The 15,261-nt window shown below is 44.7% G+C and overlaps 3 protein-coding genes across 10 annotated transcripts; all 3 read left to right on the top strand.

The window, feature by feature from the left end:
- Nucleotides 1-7: 7 nt before the first annotated feature.
- LOC114858990 (protein LSM14 homolog B-like) lies at nt 8-3,302 on the top strand. Of its 2 annotated transcripts, XM_029156803.3 has the most exons (9): nt 8-335; nt 459-726; nt 860-1,032; nt 1,119-1,245; nt 1,374-1,622; nt 1,785-1,874; nt 1,963-2,124; nt 2,437-2,563; nt 2,647-3,302. In XM_029156803.3, exons 2-9 carry the CDS (start codon nt 606-608, stop codon nt 2,804-2,806), a joined length of 1,209 nt encoding a protein of 402 aa, XP_029012636.1. In that variant the 5' UTR covers nt 8-335; nt 459-605; the 3' UTR covers nt 2,807-3,302. The 2 variants fall into 2 exon arrangements, with proteins under 2 accessions (XP_029012636.1, XP_055366525.1); XM_055510550.1 differs by having other exon boundaries at nt 8-726.
- Nucleotides 3,303-3,583: 281 nt separating this feature from the next.
- LOC114858989 (calcium-responsive transactivator-like) lies at nt 3,584-10,755 on the top strand. 7 transcript variants are annotated; one of them, XM_029156797.3, is made up of 11 exons: nt 3,584-3,718; nt 4,640-4,716; nt 4,815-4,899; nt 5,112-5,241; nt 5,531-5,788; nt 6,315-6,479; nt 7,534-7,635; nt 8,043-8,135; nt 8,219-8,338; nt 8,415-8,542; nt 8,696-10,755. In XM_029156797.3, the coding sequence occupies exons 2-11, from the start codon at nt 4,640-4,642 to the stop codon at nt 8,720-8,722; spliced, it is 1,185 nt and encodes a 394-aa protein (XP_029012630.1). In that variant the 5' UTR covers nt 3,584-3,718; the 3' UTR covers nt 8,723-10,755. The 7 variants fall into 7 exon arrangements, with proteins under 7 accessions (XP_029012630.1, XP_029012629.1, XP_029012634.1 ...); XM_029156796.3 differs by lacking the exon at nt 3,584-3,718 and adding an exon at nt 3,725-3,899; XM_029156795.3 differs by lacking the exon at nt 3,584-3,718 and adding an exon at nt 3,906-4,176.
- A 1,058-nt stretch (nt 10,756-11,813) lies between these two features.
- On the top strand, nt 11,814-15,011 carry mtg2 (mitochondrial ribosome-associated GTPase 2). The gene is made up of 6 exons (XM_029157046.3): nt 11,814-12,283; nt 12,410-12,557; nt 12,724-12,839; nt 12,931-13,149; nt 13,222-13,360; nt 13,515-15,011. The coding sequence occupies exons 1-6, from the start codon at nt 12,047-12,049 to the stop codon at nt 13,910-13,912; spliced, it is 1,257 nt and encodes a 418-aa protein (XP_029012879.1). The 5' UTR covers nt 11,814-12,046; the 3' UTR covers nt 13,913-15,011.
- Nucleotides 15,012-15,261: the final 250 nt, after the last annotated feature.

Below are 15,261 nucleotides of genomic sequence, written 5' to 3'. Positions count from 1 at the left end.
ACGCAAGCCTATCGGACGCTGTGATTGGCTCCTTAGACATAATAAAGCTTGGAACAAACGGCTGCGAGAGCAGTACGGCGTGAACAGCGCAACGTGACAGCTCCGTGGATAAACAGCGGCAGCATCGCCAGGGTTGCTCCTGGTGGGAGTCTGTAGGGTCGCAGACAGTCTGGGAGAACTTCTGAGTTGCACAACATGAGTTTGCAGACCTTCGCCAGCATTAAAGCAATTTGCATCGCTTCTTATTCTGCCATAGATAGCGCAAAATGGCTGCTTTGATGCTATGTTAGAAGACCCACATCAGAGCTACATTACTGCTACTGTACATCATAAAAGTGCGTATATTCGAGAAACATTTACAGCCACTAGATGCTTTGAAATCAAAGTCTCGAACTTTATTGACAGCCAAAACATCGCGAGTTGTTAGATAAAAGTGAATTAATGATCTTGTCTTCCAGGTGCGTTTAAGCCAATCAGGAGACAGGCTTTCAACTCACCTGTGTGCGCCTATAAATTGTTTCCGGTGGCTCCAGGGTGTGAATGTTGACACGTGATGTACGTTCTTGGAGATATTTATATGCAGCTGGCCTCAGTAGTTTCGAGCCATGAGTTCTGCCAGGCCCTATATTGGTTGCAAAATAGGCTTAATTTCAAAAGCCCACAATCGATATGAGGGGATTTTGTATACAGTTGATAAAGCAAACTCCACAGTGGTTCTGGCAAAAGGTGAGTGGTCCAGGCCTTTGTTTTACAGCCTGTTAGTATATCACAAGTCAATCTATGTGTTGTTTTGCAAGCATGGCTAACAAATTTAGAGATTTTGCTCTCGTGACTTAAGCGTACATTGTCTTTTCACTAGTAAAGTGCTTTGGAACCGAAGGACGCCCCACTGACAGACCAACACCACCCAAAGATGATATTTATGAGTACATCACCTTCCGAGGAAGTGATATAAAGGATATCACACTATGTGAAGCTACCAGAGCTCACCATGGACTGCCCCCAGATCCTGCCATCATACAGGTACAAGAGGTACGTATCTCGAAGCCCCCTGATTCAATGTTTCAAAATAATTTGCACACTTTTAAAGCATATGGATTTTAACAACTTTTATTCAGTCACCTAGTGGAGGTGCTTCAAGCATTTCAGGTCTTGGGCCATTTAGCCCGCTAAGCATGCCTTCCTACAACCAGCTGGCTGCCAGCTCTCTGCTTAATCAACAGTATGCTGCAGCTCTTGGCCTTGGTAAGTCAATCAGCATTTTGATGCCTAGCTTAATGATGGAAAAACATACACTGTTTCTGAATACTTGTTAAGTCAGGAAATGAAGCTAGATATTAAAGCTATGGTTTTTATGGTGGAACTGATTCCAGGCCTACATGTTAGACGAGGCCCCATGGTGGAGAAATCTGTGCAAACCCTGCAAGTGGAAAGATCGAGGCAGAGGAGAGGATTCAGTGCATCCCAGCCGCACCAGTACCACCAGTACCAGCAGGAGCAGCACCGGCAGCAGCAGCAACAACAACAACGGCAGCAGCAGCAGCAGCAGCAACAGAGAGAGAGAAGGGCCCAGAGGCCCAGAGGTGAAGGGTCCCAGACCAGAAAGGGCCCAGTGACCAACAGTAAGCATGAAGAACTGCAGCCATAGAAATAAAATGCCACTAACTGTCTGTCAAGTGGAAAAAGCTTTGTCTAGAAGCATACTACAACTGGGGTTTCATGTGAGTTGAACATGTCTGTTCAACTGCATGATATCATAATGACTTTTTGTGTTTTGAATGAAGTGAAGCTAGGCCAAGGGGCTCCCACTGCTCGGCAGGAAACTCTGCAACACAATGAAGAAAACAGGCCACCGCAATTTAGAAGCAGACAAGGTGCTGTTTGCTAAGAGCATTATAACATTTATAATGTTTTTTTTATGGCTTGCTTGTTTAATTTTAGTTTTATTTTTTTTAATTCTAGGACCTCGGCGGCGCAGGAACCGCAATAGAGGCCAGCTGATGGTGGCTAATGTTCCAGCTGCCACCCTAAAGTTTGACACAGACTTTGATTTCGACTCCTCAAATGCACAGTTCATTAAGGAGGGAAAGGAGCTGGAGAAGCAGGACAAGATCGCTGTGAAAGGTGTGTCTGTCAGGTCAAGGCTGATACAAACACAAGGTTTTTATCACAACTATTAGTGATATATCACTTTAAGATGACACACTAACCGTGTCTATGCTGCTGATGCAGTGTAGGTGTTTGTCCCCAAAGCAACCTTGTTGAAAGCAAAGCTTTCATGAAAAATACATTTTTCATGAAATGGTCCTTTTCATTTGCTAATAAATGTCTTCGAGTCATAAGGCAAGAAATCAAGTCCTGCTTGATTTGCTGTCGCTCTCTGCTATATATTCGGTTAAATGGTTTCACCTCTTTGATGTTGCTTCTTGTCTGCAGATGGCAACAGAGACGACAAAGGTAAAGAGTTGCACTCAGATGGAGATAATGATCAATTTGGACCAAAGTGCTATTATGACAAAGCAAAGTCTTTCTTTGACAACATCTCCTCTGATAATAAGCTCAGGTAAAACATTGGCTGTGAATATTTGGACACCCCTTTGTGCTTTACTGTATGAGCTAGAGTTGTGCCTGATGTTGTCATTCCAGACTTACCTGGGCAGATGAAAGAAAACGTAACCTAGAGACTTTTGGGGTCCCTGGCCGGTTTCTGAGGGGTCGGGGCCTCGGTGGGGGGTACGCTGGACGAAGAGGACGAGGCGCTGCTCAGATTCAACCCTCATATAGAAGCAGACGTGAGCAGCTGTAAATGTCGGTTTGTCACTAAAGCAGCCTGAACTTTAATTAATTTTGTTCTGTACGATTATAGCTGTATGACTCAGTGAGTGCATTGGATAATCTTTGTTCCCCTTTCATGAGCTTCAACATTTTTTTTTTTTTTTTTCCTTATTAAATGGGAAGTGAATGTTTTTAAGTTAAAATTTTCTGGTATGTGGAAAGATTTCACTCCTAAATTTATTTCTTGTTTAGAACAATGATCTGGCTCTATCTTCTGGAACTATTGTTGTTGTTAGAAAAAATTATGAATTTATGATCAAGTATTGTAAACCATAGATGTATAGAAATAAACTGTATATTTAAATGTCACATTAAAGCAACAAGTGGGAATAATGTGAACAAATTGAACTTTGCTGATGTCTTTTGTGGAAGTAGTCAATTAGAAAAACTGCAATGAAATATAATATAATAAAAAATATGTTATGGGAGAAGTCTTCCTGTATTGTAGTGGCAGTGTTATCTGGGATTTGCACTGTTATAAGGATTTATTCTTAAGGATGCCCAGGTTTGAGAATTTGACCGTGTATCTGTCATTCAGATCCTTCACATAGCGCTTCTAGGAACTTCCAGACACTTTTTATATGTATATATTCGTCGGCTCTCGGCACCAAACGGCTTGTGGCTACAATGTGGAGTGATTGGCTTTCATGAATCAAAGGAGACCCCCTCTTCTGTGAGACATAAGTGGTAGGCTACTCACCGCCCGGGCTGTACCAAACAATGAGGGAGAGGGTTTTCCTCTTATCGCGAAAACCTTCATTATCTGCGCCGTTATTTGTCTACGACGTATCAATTCTACGTCCAAGGAAGTGATGCGTTTAGTTGCGTTTAGGGATAAATAATATTTTCTCGTTTTCCCTTTTTGACGGTTGCGCGCTGGCAGGTCAGTACCCCTGTTCCCTGGCAATGGAGATACTATGTAACCAAATAGAGGGCAGCGCTCAAGATAATAAATATTAGAATAAAAGAAGCGCTTTTAATTCCCATATGACAAAATGTCGGTGGCGTTTTCATCGGCGCGCCCCAGGAGTAAAGGGGAGGTGACACAGCAAACCATCCAAAAGGTAAAAGGACGAACCCGGAGCCGTCGCGGCGTTTGTGATTAAATATTCCAGGTGGGAGTGTGCGCTCCGCCGCTCGGCCAGGGGAAAGTGGAAGCCTGTGGCGGAGATCGGCACAAATGGCAACTGGTATTGTAGGGTTCCAGTCAGCTGAAGGTGCGAGCCGAACAAAGCGCGGACGGTGATGCAGGCGACCGCTGTGGGCTCAACGCTGGCGTCCCCGCTTCACTCTGATGCTGTGCGTTTCGTGGCTCTTCTCACGCGCGTGACGGATGCTTTTGTACGTGAAATAGATCGGCTTCGGTATTTGCGACCCCCCGTCGTTTCTAAATAACGGGTTTAAACATACGGCAAACAGCGTCTCGTTTGCGGGGCAGACGCTTTGTTGTCGGGCAGTAATATAGAAATAGACGCACTGTCATTCTGCGTTCAGAAGAAACGGGACGGGAGAAAACTGAGCAGCGCAACAAACACACCTGCCTTTATTCTTTACTAACGCACGATCCGTCCTTAAGACGGAGACTTTGAAACGTTGTCCTAAAAAAAGACCACGAGAAGCTGCAGCTTCATTTGGCTCCGTTATGAAAAAAGAGAGGAAGCTGACCCACATAAAACTGTTCCAGGCTGCGTGAAGTTCTGACAATCCAGGACATGACTGTCGTGACACCCTTTGCTGTTCTCTCTCATTCTCTGTCACCACCTGGGGAATTGTAAAATAAAAACGTTTTGTTGTCTCTCATAAGATGCTGGATGAAAACCACCATTTAATACAGTGTATCATGGATTACCAAAGCAAAGGAAAAACAGCTGAGTGCACACAGTGAGTGTTTTTTTCCTTACATTACTGATCAGTGGCTTGTAAATGTCAGATTAAAGCTAACGACTAAGCTCCTCTGTTTATGTTCTCTTTCTTCCCAGGTATCAGCAGATCCTGCACAGAAATCTTGTTTACTTGGCCACAATAGCAGATTCAAATCAAAATATGCAGTCTCTACTACCTGCGGTGAGAAATCCCATCATTCTTTCCTGTTATTTGCCTGTAAAAAAATAATAATCCACTTTTCATTTTGATGTAAGTTTTTTGCTGATCCAATTACAGATAAACCACATATTGTCTTTTAGAGTCCATTTGATCAGGGACGAAGAGAGAAAGGAAAATAACAGAAAACTCTGAAACGTGCATAGTATGAACATATTTAACGTGTCGCCCATTAGCCTCCCACTCCCAGCATGCCGATGGGTCCTGGAGGGCTGGGTCAGACTGGAGGGCACGGTCCAAACCTTAACGACAACATGGCACCGGGACTTCCCCCCACTTCAATGATGCAGAGCCAAATGAGCAACGGTGAGTATCGCTACATGTGGGACTTTTCGAACTCGCTCCATCTGAACGCTGACTTCCACACAAACCCGCGTCTCCGTCTGAATTTCCATCCTCCGTCCCCGAGTGCTTGTCTGACCCTCCCATCGCCGCATGTCGTCTGCAGACATAACCTCCCCTTCACGTCCGCGCCGCTTCATGCCCTGCTTCACATCATCCCGCGTTACTGAAGATGAACTGAATGTGGCTCGGTGATTTCCGTGATGTGGCTCCACATGTGCTGGCTGCTCTGACTGTGCGTGTGTGTCGTCAGGCCCCAGCCATACCCCCATGCAGCAACAGTCTGGTCAGGTGCAGTCGTCCATTCCCTCCGCATCCCTCAGCTTGCCAGGCAACAGCTACGGTAGCTCAGCTGCAGTCTCCGGCTACAGCCACGCTGCCCCCTCCTCCCAGGGCAGTATGATCCAGGGCCCCGGGCCCGGCTATGGCTCTTCCTCCTCATCTTCTTCCACATCTTCCTCCTCCTCCTCCTCCTCCACCCGCAGCAACCTCAACATGCAGTCCAACCAAGGTGAGCCAGGATTAGAGGAGCCCAGCAATCAGAAGTCAGTTAATTTCACGGAGAGTAATTCTTTTAGGCCAAGTGAAAAGGTTTGACTGTGAAATGAAAGGAAGGGAGTGTTGACAGTGCTAGATAGAATAAAGCAGAAATTGTTTTAGTGCCGCTAAATATGTCTGGGAGTAATCTTGCTTTAAACACTGGCTTAAGTGCAGACTTTTAATTTCCACTTGGTCCAGTGCTCTCATCAAAGCAACACATTCAGTTCATCACTGAGGCTCCCACCTCCTCCCTCTTTTCTAATGTCCGACCCCTGACTCTGAGATGCAGCCCTCCCTCCCCGGATGCACATGTACTTACTGTACCTCCTCAAACTGATGATTATAGGGGCCCCTTTTTGTCTGTCTCTGACTGTGTCCTGATGCCGCGGACCTCCTCCAATGTGTCTCTATTTGTCAGTTGGAATATGCCGGTTCTGTCTCTGCTCTGAGAATGTGAGAGTGTCTATGTATATTAATATGTCAGATCTGGTTTCCAGTCTCCATGATGCACCAGCCGTCTGCCGCCCCACACTACTCCGCAGCCCAGGGCGGAGGCCAGCACTACCAGGGGCAGCAGGCCATGGGCCTGATGGGCCAGGGCGCTCAGGGGAACAGCATGTTGTCTCAGAGGCCGACGGGCTCCTACCGCTCCTCTCAGCAAGGTAGGTGGGAAGACGGCGCCGTGCCACTGGCAGCGGGCTCCGTGTGTAAATGTCTGGTCATGGACGCGTCTGTGTGGAGTCTGAGGTGGAATGGTCAGTTTGTGTCCCTGCGTGGCTCTATGTTTCCATATCGCTAGAAATGCTGTGGTTCTGACTGTGCTGTTTATCAAAGATCAGAAAGAGACGCTAATGTTAAAATGACCTCAATTCTTTTTATTCTGAGTCTCTGGCTGCTTTCAAACTGGTGATGAATTATTCAAGCCAGACACAGATTCTGTCTCTGTAAACAACCAAATAATAATGAATGACTCCTAAGCATGTACACCGTGACTGCAGTGACACAGGAGGCTTTGAGGCTCATCCAATTACCTCTGGATGTTTAAGATTCCTGACCCTGTTATGGCGACGTGCTCACGCGCCCTCTCCCTCTGTTCGAGCGGGTGTCAGGAACGATCCCGTTGCTATGAGTCAGTGGGTGGAGCGCGTGTCACCTCGCAGCCAGCGCCACCTGGTTAGAGGGAAAGGACGCTGGGACGGCGGACGCGTCTGCATCTGCCACCTGCGATCACGTTGCCGTCATTGTGCTCTGCATGGGCGTGGGTTCTGGTTGTGTGAGTCTGCTACTGTGGGTCAAACTGAGAGGGAAAGGTAACGAGTGGAATCTGGAGTTTCTGCACACCACCGCCGCCGCCACTGCGCAGAAATCAGGTTCTCTGTGACGACTGGCTTCCTGTCGTCATCACCGCCCCCTAAAATTATGACATGACTTCAATCAGGGTTCTGAAATTCATATTCAGTGGCTAAACTGACTTTCTGTATTATGATTACACCCATTCCTAAATTATCTTAATTCACCCTATTACTGTACATGTTTTTGTCTTTTTCCTCATAGTTAAATTATTTGCAAAAGAAGTTCCCACTAATATTGTATTTGTCCTTCAGTATATAGAATATAAACACGCACACACCTAAATTGGGACGCAGCCCCTTTAGTCTCCGGCGGCAACGGGTCCAGGAAACTGTTTAACCAATGGTGGTGTCACCTGTCTTGCAGGATCAGCACAGCAGTACATGGGACAAGACGAGTTCTACGGAGAGCAGTATGGACACACTCAGAGCTCCAGCGAGCCCATAAACCAGCAGTATTACCCTGATGGTAATCATGCACATCCATAAACCTGATACACACAGCTTCCCGTTACAGGTGCCTTTAATGCTACTCCACAGGCCAACGCCAGCAAACACCGTACAAAGGCTCATTAGTCTCAATTCCACTGCTTCTCACTGTGTCTGTGTCCATACTGTCCCCTTTGGTGTGCCGAAATTTCAGATTTCCAAAAGTGCCATAGAAGTATGTTGAGGAGATACTGTCAAACTCTTCCGGGCGTTTCTCTGTGCTTTCTTCATATCTTTACAGACTCAAAGATTTACAATTATTACTTGTGCTTGTAATTTTGTGATTGTGCTGCTGTTATGGCTGTTTCAGCTATAATCTTCTGGATGAAAGTGGGCGTTTTGTTTTGTTTTTGCGTTGGTCTTGGTGCTGAATCGCGTTCTCCGCAGGTCACGGCGAGTACTCGTACCCGCAGCCACCGTACGGCGAGCAGGGCTACGAGAGGTCTTTCGATGAATCGTCCCAGCATTACTACGAAGGAGGTAACAGTGAAGTGAACAGAAAGGTTCCCGCGTGATCGCGCGAACACAGCGGCTGACGTGTGCCTGTGCGTGCGTCCCTGCAGGCGGCGCCCAGTACGGCCAGCAGCAGGCCCAGTATCAGCAGGGCTCCGGCCAGCAGCAGCCCTTCGCCCAGCAGCAGTACTCCTCCCAGCAGGGCTACAGCGGCGCCCCGCAGGGCTACGGTCAGAACCAGCCGGCGCCAGCTCCGCTCTGCAGAGTCCAGCAAACAGGGGCATTAACGCGTCTCCTCCATCACAGGTGCCGGTCAGGGCGGCTCCTCCCAGTACTCCCAGTATCAGCAGGGTCAGAGCCAGCAGTACGGCTCCTACCGCTCCTCCCAAGGAGGCCCGGGGCCGCAGGCGCAGAGGCCGTACGCCTACGAACAGGTAACACCACGAATGCACGGGAAAATCCGTCCAGATGCAACTCGGTTCTTCTCATTTTGGCCAAAATAGTGTCACACGCTTTAAAATGAAACCATTTGTTACCTATGGAGTTGCGATAGTCTCACCTTTCAGCGTAGTCTCCTTCCATTGCAGGGTCAGTACGGGAGCTACCAGCAATAAAGCACCGGGTTCACTCACGTCAGGCCGGCGGATTCAAAGAGTTCCGTTATTTTCTTATTTTTAGCTGAGGAAGAAGTTGCTGCCGCGCTACAGAACCCTGTGACAGTCAGGGAGCGTGAAGAGTCCAGACTGGTGATGATTCGCTTCCAGGTGGACCCGACAGGACACTCAAACAGAGCAGAGTCATTAGACAGGCCTCGGCATCCTGCCTCTATTCTTTATTTCATTTAATTGCCTTTTTCCTAGCGTTATCTCTGCGTTTATTGACTATTTTTGCCTCACAAGCCTCTTTTTTCTACCGCCTTTTGTTTTATTAGTGCACAGAACAGCTCTGTGGCTCGGGAGACTGGTTGTTAAAAGCAAATCAGCCTCAGAGGAAATGTTCCTTGGTATCTATTTAATAGACTTAATCCAGCTGTTGTGTTCATTTCTAGTGCAGACATTATATGTTACAATAAGGGAGTTAATTTACTGTATGAAGGTGAAATGTTGGTCCTGAACCCCGACGTGTCGGGGGAAGTTGTTTGTATTAGTCGAACTGTGATGTGTTGCTGTGTGGTCTAACATTATGTGTTCTCACTCTCTACACGTGTCTTACTGAGGTGCAGTAGTAGACTAGGTAGCTGACTGGAGATTTAAAGTGTCTGTCATCGTCTCTGATAATCAAACATTGTGCTAGTATTTTACCCATGCTGTCCGTTTATCTGCACCATCCAGTATATTCACTGTGCAGAGAGCTAAGAGGTGTCACACGCACCGACGCCCATTCTGTAGCAGGTTCACGTAGGAACGCGTTTTTTGCCACTTTGTCTGCACTTTATTTTGCAGTGACAGTGTATGTATTGTCTGATATTTTGTATTGTAGTGCAATTCGGGCTGTTTTTAAAACAAAACCATTCTCCAAAAGCCAAAGTAACCCAGGAACAGAGCAGCATCACCTGCTTCAATAAGTGCAATACACTCAGCCAGTAATGATGACGTTAGTTATTGGACAACTTACACTCGTTTCTTCATATACAGCCATGACAAAGACAGCGACTGGTTATTGTGGGTTTTAGCTTATTAAGAGATGAAGACACAAAACCTTTCTGTTAGTGATTCTTTTCAGCGAATCCCAGATGAACGTCTGTATTAGGATATATTTAAAAACGTTAACAGGGTATAGAGGATGAATTTTCAGAGGATGTACAAGCACACTATCTATCTATCTATCTATCTATCTATCTATCTATCTATCTATCTATCTATCTATCTATCTATCTATCTATCTATCTATCTATCTATCTATCTATCCATCTATCCATCTATCCATCCATCTATCCATCTATCCATCTATCCATCTATCCATCTATCCATCTATCCATCTATCCATCTATCCATCTATCCATCTATCCATCTATCCATCTATCCATCTATCCATCTATCCATCTATCCATCCATCCATCCATCCATCCATCCATCCATCCATCCGAATGTGCATACATTATGTTATTTATTATTTATTTTTTTAGGATTTATTTATTTGAAAAAAGTGATTCACTTATCACTGTTTCTGTTTGTTTCATATGTAATACAGATTATTAATGATACTGTAAGTGTGCAGTATATCTTGTAGTAACTCAACTTACCTCAAAGGGTAAATAGCATAACACAGACGTCACAGATCTCTGCAGGGTTAATCAATATTGGGAGATTCCTGGCTGTTAAACAGCTACATAACTATGTACCACACAACAGTGACAATCACAGGCTTCTCTATACTACGATGAATCTGTGTCAGTGTTTCATTGTACTGTGATCTGAACATGTATGACAAGTCTTTTCCAGTTCTTTGTAGCGTGTCATCACTGATGTGGGTGGTACACCTTGTGTGTGTATGTCTGTGTTGGCATGTAGGTTGGAGTGAGTGAGTGAGTGAGTGAGGCTAATCCAAATATGAATGTTACTTATCTATTGTAAGAATGCATTGCCTGATCTTTTCTGCTGTCTTTTGTTACTGTTTGTTATATAAAAATAAACTGACGTTCACCTTTTTCATGTCTGCGCTTCGTTTAGCTTCACACAGTCTGTCATGATAAAAAAAAAGTGTGTTATATAGCATGGCATGTTTTGCTCAAGAGTTAGACTAAGTGTGGGCAATACTCCATTGCAAAAACATTTAATGAGGTGGGTAAGAACCTGTAAATGATCTGTAAAACAAAAGAACAACATTTTGTTTGAAAGAACCTTAAAGAAACAGCTAAAGGCTTAGATGAGTCACTGGAGCTCCTTTACGGCCTCTCTGCTTGTAAGTCAAGTATACGCTGGATGCTGAACAGACAGAGCAGGATGCAGGAAACCACAAGAAGACGTTTCTCTTGAATTAAACACCGCAGCAAGAATACAAAGCACCGTGTAGGGAATAGAGAATAGAGAAGCAAAATAAGAAAGAAAAGAAAACCTTTAATAGTCCCGCAGTGGGGAAATTACTTACTTAAATAAAATCAAAACATCGCCCATTGCCAAAAATTATGTCTAGCAGGCACATTCAATAAAAGCACTGGACATCCTGTTTAGTAGTTTTAGGATTGTCTGTCTAGGATTTATTTGCACATGAAAATGAGATGTTTCATATTAGCTCATAATGAGAGCAGAAAGTGATGGGAGGATAATAATAAAATAAAGAAGAAAATAATAAAGACATAATAAGCAACAGAGCAGGAGGAGGTTGAAGAAAGTTTTAAACTCTTAAAAGGTATGGGCAAAAGCATAGTTCTGGTGAATACTGTGACATAGTGGGCAGGAGAAGGTGGAGGAACAGGTGGAAGTGGGAGAAGAGAGTTACTTTAAGTAGGTTAGGGACAGGGCACCCTTATCTGAATAGCCCATTACATTTGATGGGAAGAAGTGTGAATGAGCAATGTGAGTTCTGTGGTGAGGTGGTGAAATGTGAGAAATACAGGGGGAAAGAGAAGTAATCATTAGTAGCATGAGGAAAGCAGGAGTGAAAGATGTGAGTTTGAGGAGTAAAGCTGGAGAATAAGGGAGAGAGTTGAATAAAACACTCCCAACCAGAAGGTGGCAGCACAGAACCAAAATAAAACAGCAACTGGACCTTGACGGATTCCGTAGTTGTCGTGACGGCGTGTGTATATGCGTGCATCAGTGAAGCGATAATATAGTTATTGAAGGCAGCGCGTTTAAATATATAAGATATCCGTATTCTTTGATAAATAATATTTATTTTAATTAAAATGGTAACTCTTTATTACATAGCTTAGCTCGCTACTCGCTAACCTGCTAGCTGAACATGTTGACCTTAGAATAAGGTTAACGTGTGTCACGATGTTGGGCGCATTGGCAAGAGTGAACGGCCCCCGTTGGTGTTTTTCGGAAACACTTTTAAGATTTATATTAGGAAAAGAGATAGGAAAAGACAACCCGAGCCTGTTCAGTCATAGCGGCTCTAACGTTTCAGCCGCCTGGAGACGGACGGGCGTCAGAGACGTCTGCAGCTCCTGCGCGCTGCGCACCAAACTCCGAGGAAACCCGAAGAAAGGCGAGCTGTCAGAGAAGAAGCTGGTGTGTTTTGTCAGTCCTGCTGTCTTTGTTGTGCTCATTGTACACATTAAACGCCAGCATGTTGCCGATCGTGGAGCTGTGAGACCTCGTTGCTCGTGTGGACCAACATCTTACTGTTGTCCGTAGACCCGTCACTTTGTGGACCATCGCCGCGTGAAGCTAGTGGCCGGCTCCGGTGGGAAGGGCGCCTGCAGCTTCCACAGTGAGCCCAGGAAGGAGTTTGGTGGACCGAATGGAGGGAATGGAGGTGATGGAGGAAGCATCATCATCAAAGGTGAGTTGAATATCCATCTGCTTCGGTAACGCAGCTGGCCTTGCACATGTTGTGATGTTTTCCCATCCTGTCTTTAGACACATTAAAATGCACATGTCACATGTCAAGCTGAGTGCTTATCAGTGTTTATCATCAGAGTAAAAACCTGCCTTCATTATTGTTTCAGCCAACAAGTTTGTCAAATCCTTGGCACAAATCTGTCCGGTTTACAAAGCAGAGAATGGGCACTCAGGGAGTAGTAAGAACTGCTATGGCAGAAACGGAAGTTCAACCTATATTTGTGTGAGTCAGTGCTTTTGACTGGACATTACGTATAATTTTCCCTTTTCCCCATATTTCAAACTTGAACCTTGTCTGTTTTGTGTTCGTAAAGGTGCCGTTGGGAACGGTGGTGAAAGAACAGGGCAAGTCTATAGTGGATCTTTCTGAGCATGGGCAAGAGTATCTAGCTGTGTTCGGAGGGGCCGGAGGAAAAGGGAATCGGTTCTTTTTGTCCAATGAGAATCGCGCCCCAATGACCACAACCCCTGGAGCGATGGGCCAGGAAAGGACGCTTCAGCTAGAGTTGCGCACCATGGCTCATGCTGGACTGGTGAGACAAACCCGCTTATGTGTGAAAATAAAATTAAATGTCACAGACTGATATTTGCATCATGTATCTCAGGTGGGGTTTCCTAATTCTGGGAAATCCTCCCTGCTGAGAGCCATCTCTAACGCCAGGCCCGCTGTCGCTGCTTATCCTTTCACAACACTTAATCCACACGTTGGGATTGTCGAGTATAGGGATCATGAGCAAGTTGCAGGTAGTTAATTTTAAGTAAACTTAAATGTGTTTCTGTATCAGTTTAATGTATTTTTTCTTATTTTAATAGGCAATGTGTCATTAGAAACTTGCTTTAGACCATTTTGAATGTGAAATGTAGAGTAACATGTTATGTCTTCCCCTGCCTTATGTAGTCGCTGACATCCCTGGCATCATCCGCGGAGCACATCTCAATCGAGGTCTCGGCATCTCTTTTCTACGCCACATAGAGCGATGCCGTTTTCTTCTCTTTGTTTTGGATCTGTCGACTCCAGAGCCTTGGACGCAGCTCAAACACTTGTGCTACGAACTGGACCAGTATGAGCCCAGTCTGTCCCGGCGTCCTCAGGCCATCATAGCCAACAAAATGGACCTACCTGAAGCCCGGGAGAAGCTCGAGACTCTAAGGGCCCGCGTCAGTGAGAGGGTCATCCCCGTGTCGGCTCTCACAGGACAGAACACAGAGGAGCTCATTCTCCATATTAGAGAGCTGTATGATGGCTACCTCCAAGGAGAGGGCAGTGGGGAGGGAAAAATCTCTCGGTGGGAGTAAAACATAAAGTTTTATTTTTTACTTAAATTCTTACAATGCTTTTTCTATCATATATATAAAATGAAAATAATTAAATTTCCTACTAAATACATACACAAGATAATTTCACTTTATTATATTAATATTTTGGCACTTCAGAATACAGAGATTATTGCAAATTAGCATCAGGGTTTATGTTTTAGCAAGTTGTTTCCTTGCAATGTGTTTGAAAAGAGTTGATTCACTGCATGGCAGCCTCAAATAACTTCTGTTAGGGTACACTGGTTGTTGAGAAAAGCTGTTGTTTGATAAAAACAACGAAGAGCACCAGCATCAGTTTAAGGCAATCTGAAATTGTGCTATGTGGGTCAAAAGGTATGGGTGACTCGGATTTAGAGGCTGTTGTTGCTTTTTTTGGATGTATCAATTAGACACGAGGGTTCTCAGGAAGCTTTAACCTGCAAACGCTGCTGAGAACTGTCACGGTCTCATGCAGAGCTTAGACGGAGTCTTAACATATTGTTATTCTTCACTTTGCGACAGCATTGACTGTGATCTTGGTTATTTACATTTCTGCATCTGTGACTACCCGCACCCCACTGCTGGCACAGCCTCAGATCAAACCTGTTAAAGCAACCATTTCCAGTAATCGCTTTCTGTTTGCCTTTATCTGTAACTTAAATCACTGCAGGAACTTAGGCCCATTCCAATTTCAACATGGCTTCAAGGATTTTGGGCCATTTGCCATTGCACAACCTTAAGGTCCCACAACACAAAATTTAACACATTAAAATGACATGGTTATAAATGTAGCGTTGAAATGTGTCATACCAAATATACTTTTTAATATGAACACAAGGTTTCAGTATTATACATTGAAGGAAACTTGAGTGTGATATGTTTAAGTAATGCACTGCAAGTGATTTCTGACACCAGGGTCCTAGATATAAACCTGCAAAATCTGCTCTGAGCCCATTTCTACTTCAATATTCTATGTTAACATTAGCATTTTCCTTTATTGTACTGACAAGTCATGCTTTTATTCATTTTTGACCAGCATCAAACCTGTTAGACAAGCTGGCAGTGTTTACCTGGAATCAACGCAGTGGCTCGTTTAGCTGATAATCATCATATTTCCTTGGAAATGTGTAATTCAGACTCCACACCTGCTTATTTCAATATGTCTTAAACAACATACTTGCACGTAATCCTCCTGCACAATTTGGTTGCTTTAAGAAACAACTAAGTTTCTCTATTAGTATGTTAAAAAGACAGCAAAGGCTGAATCAACAAGACACTGTTGCATTACAGTATGTTTTGGTAAGAATGACTGGACTGGTACAGTTGTAGCATTTGTGCACAGTAGGTCA

Source organism: Betta splendens, chromosome 7 (assembly GCF_900634795.4).
Source record: "Betta splendens chromosome 7, fBetSpl5.4, whole genome shotgun sequence".
Taxonomy (NCBI): Eukaryota; Metazoa; Chordata; class Actinopteri; order Anabantiformes; family Osphronemidae; genus Betta; species Betta splendens.
Note: the sequence above shows the minus strand (reverse complement) of the source record. Positions and strands in the feature narration are given on the sequence as shown.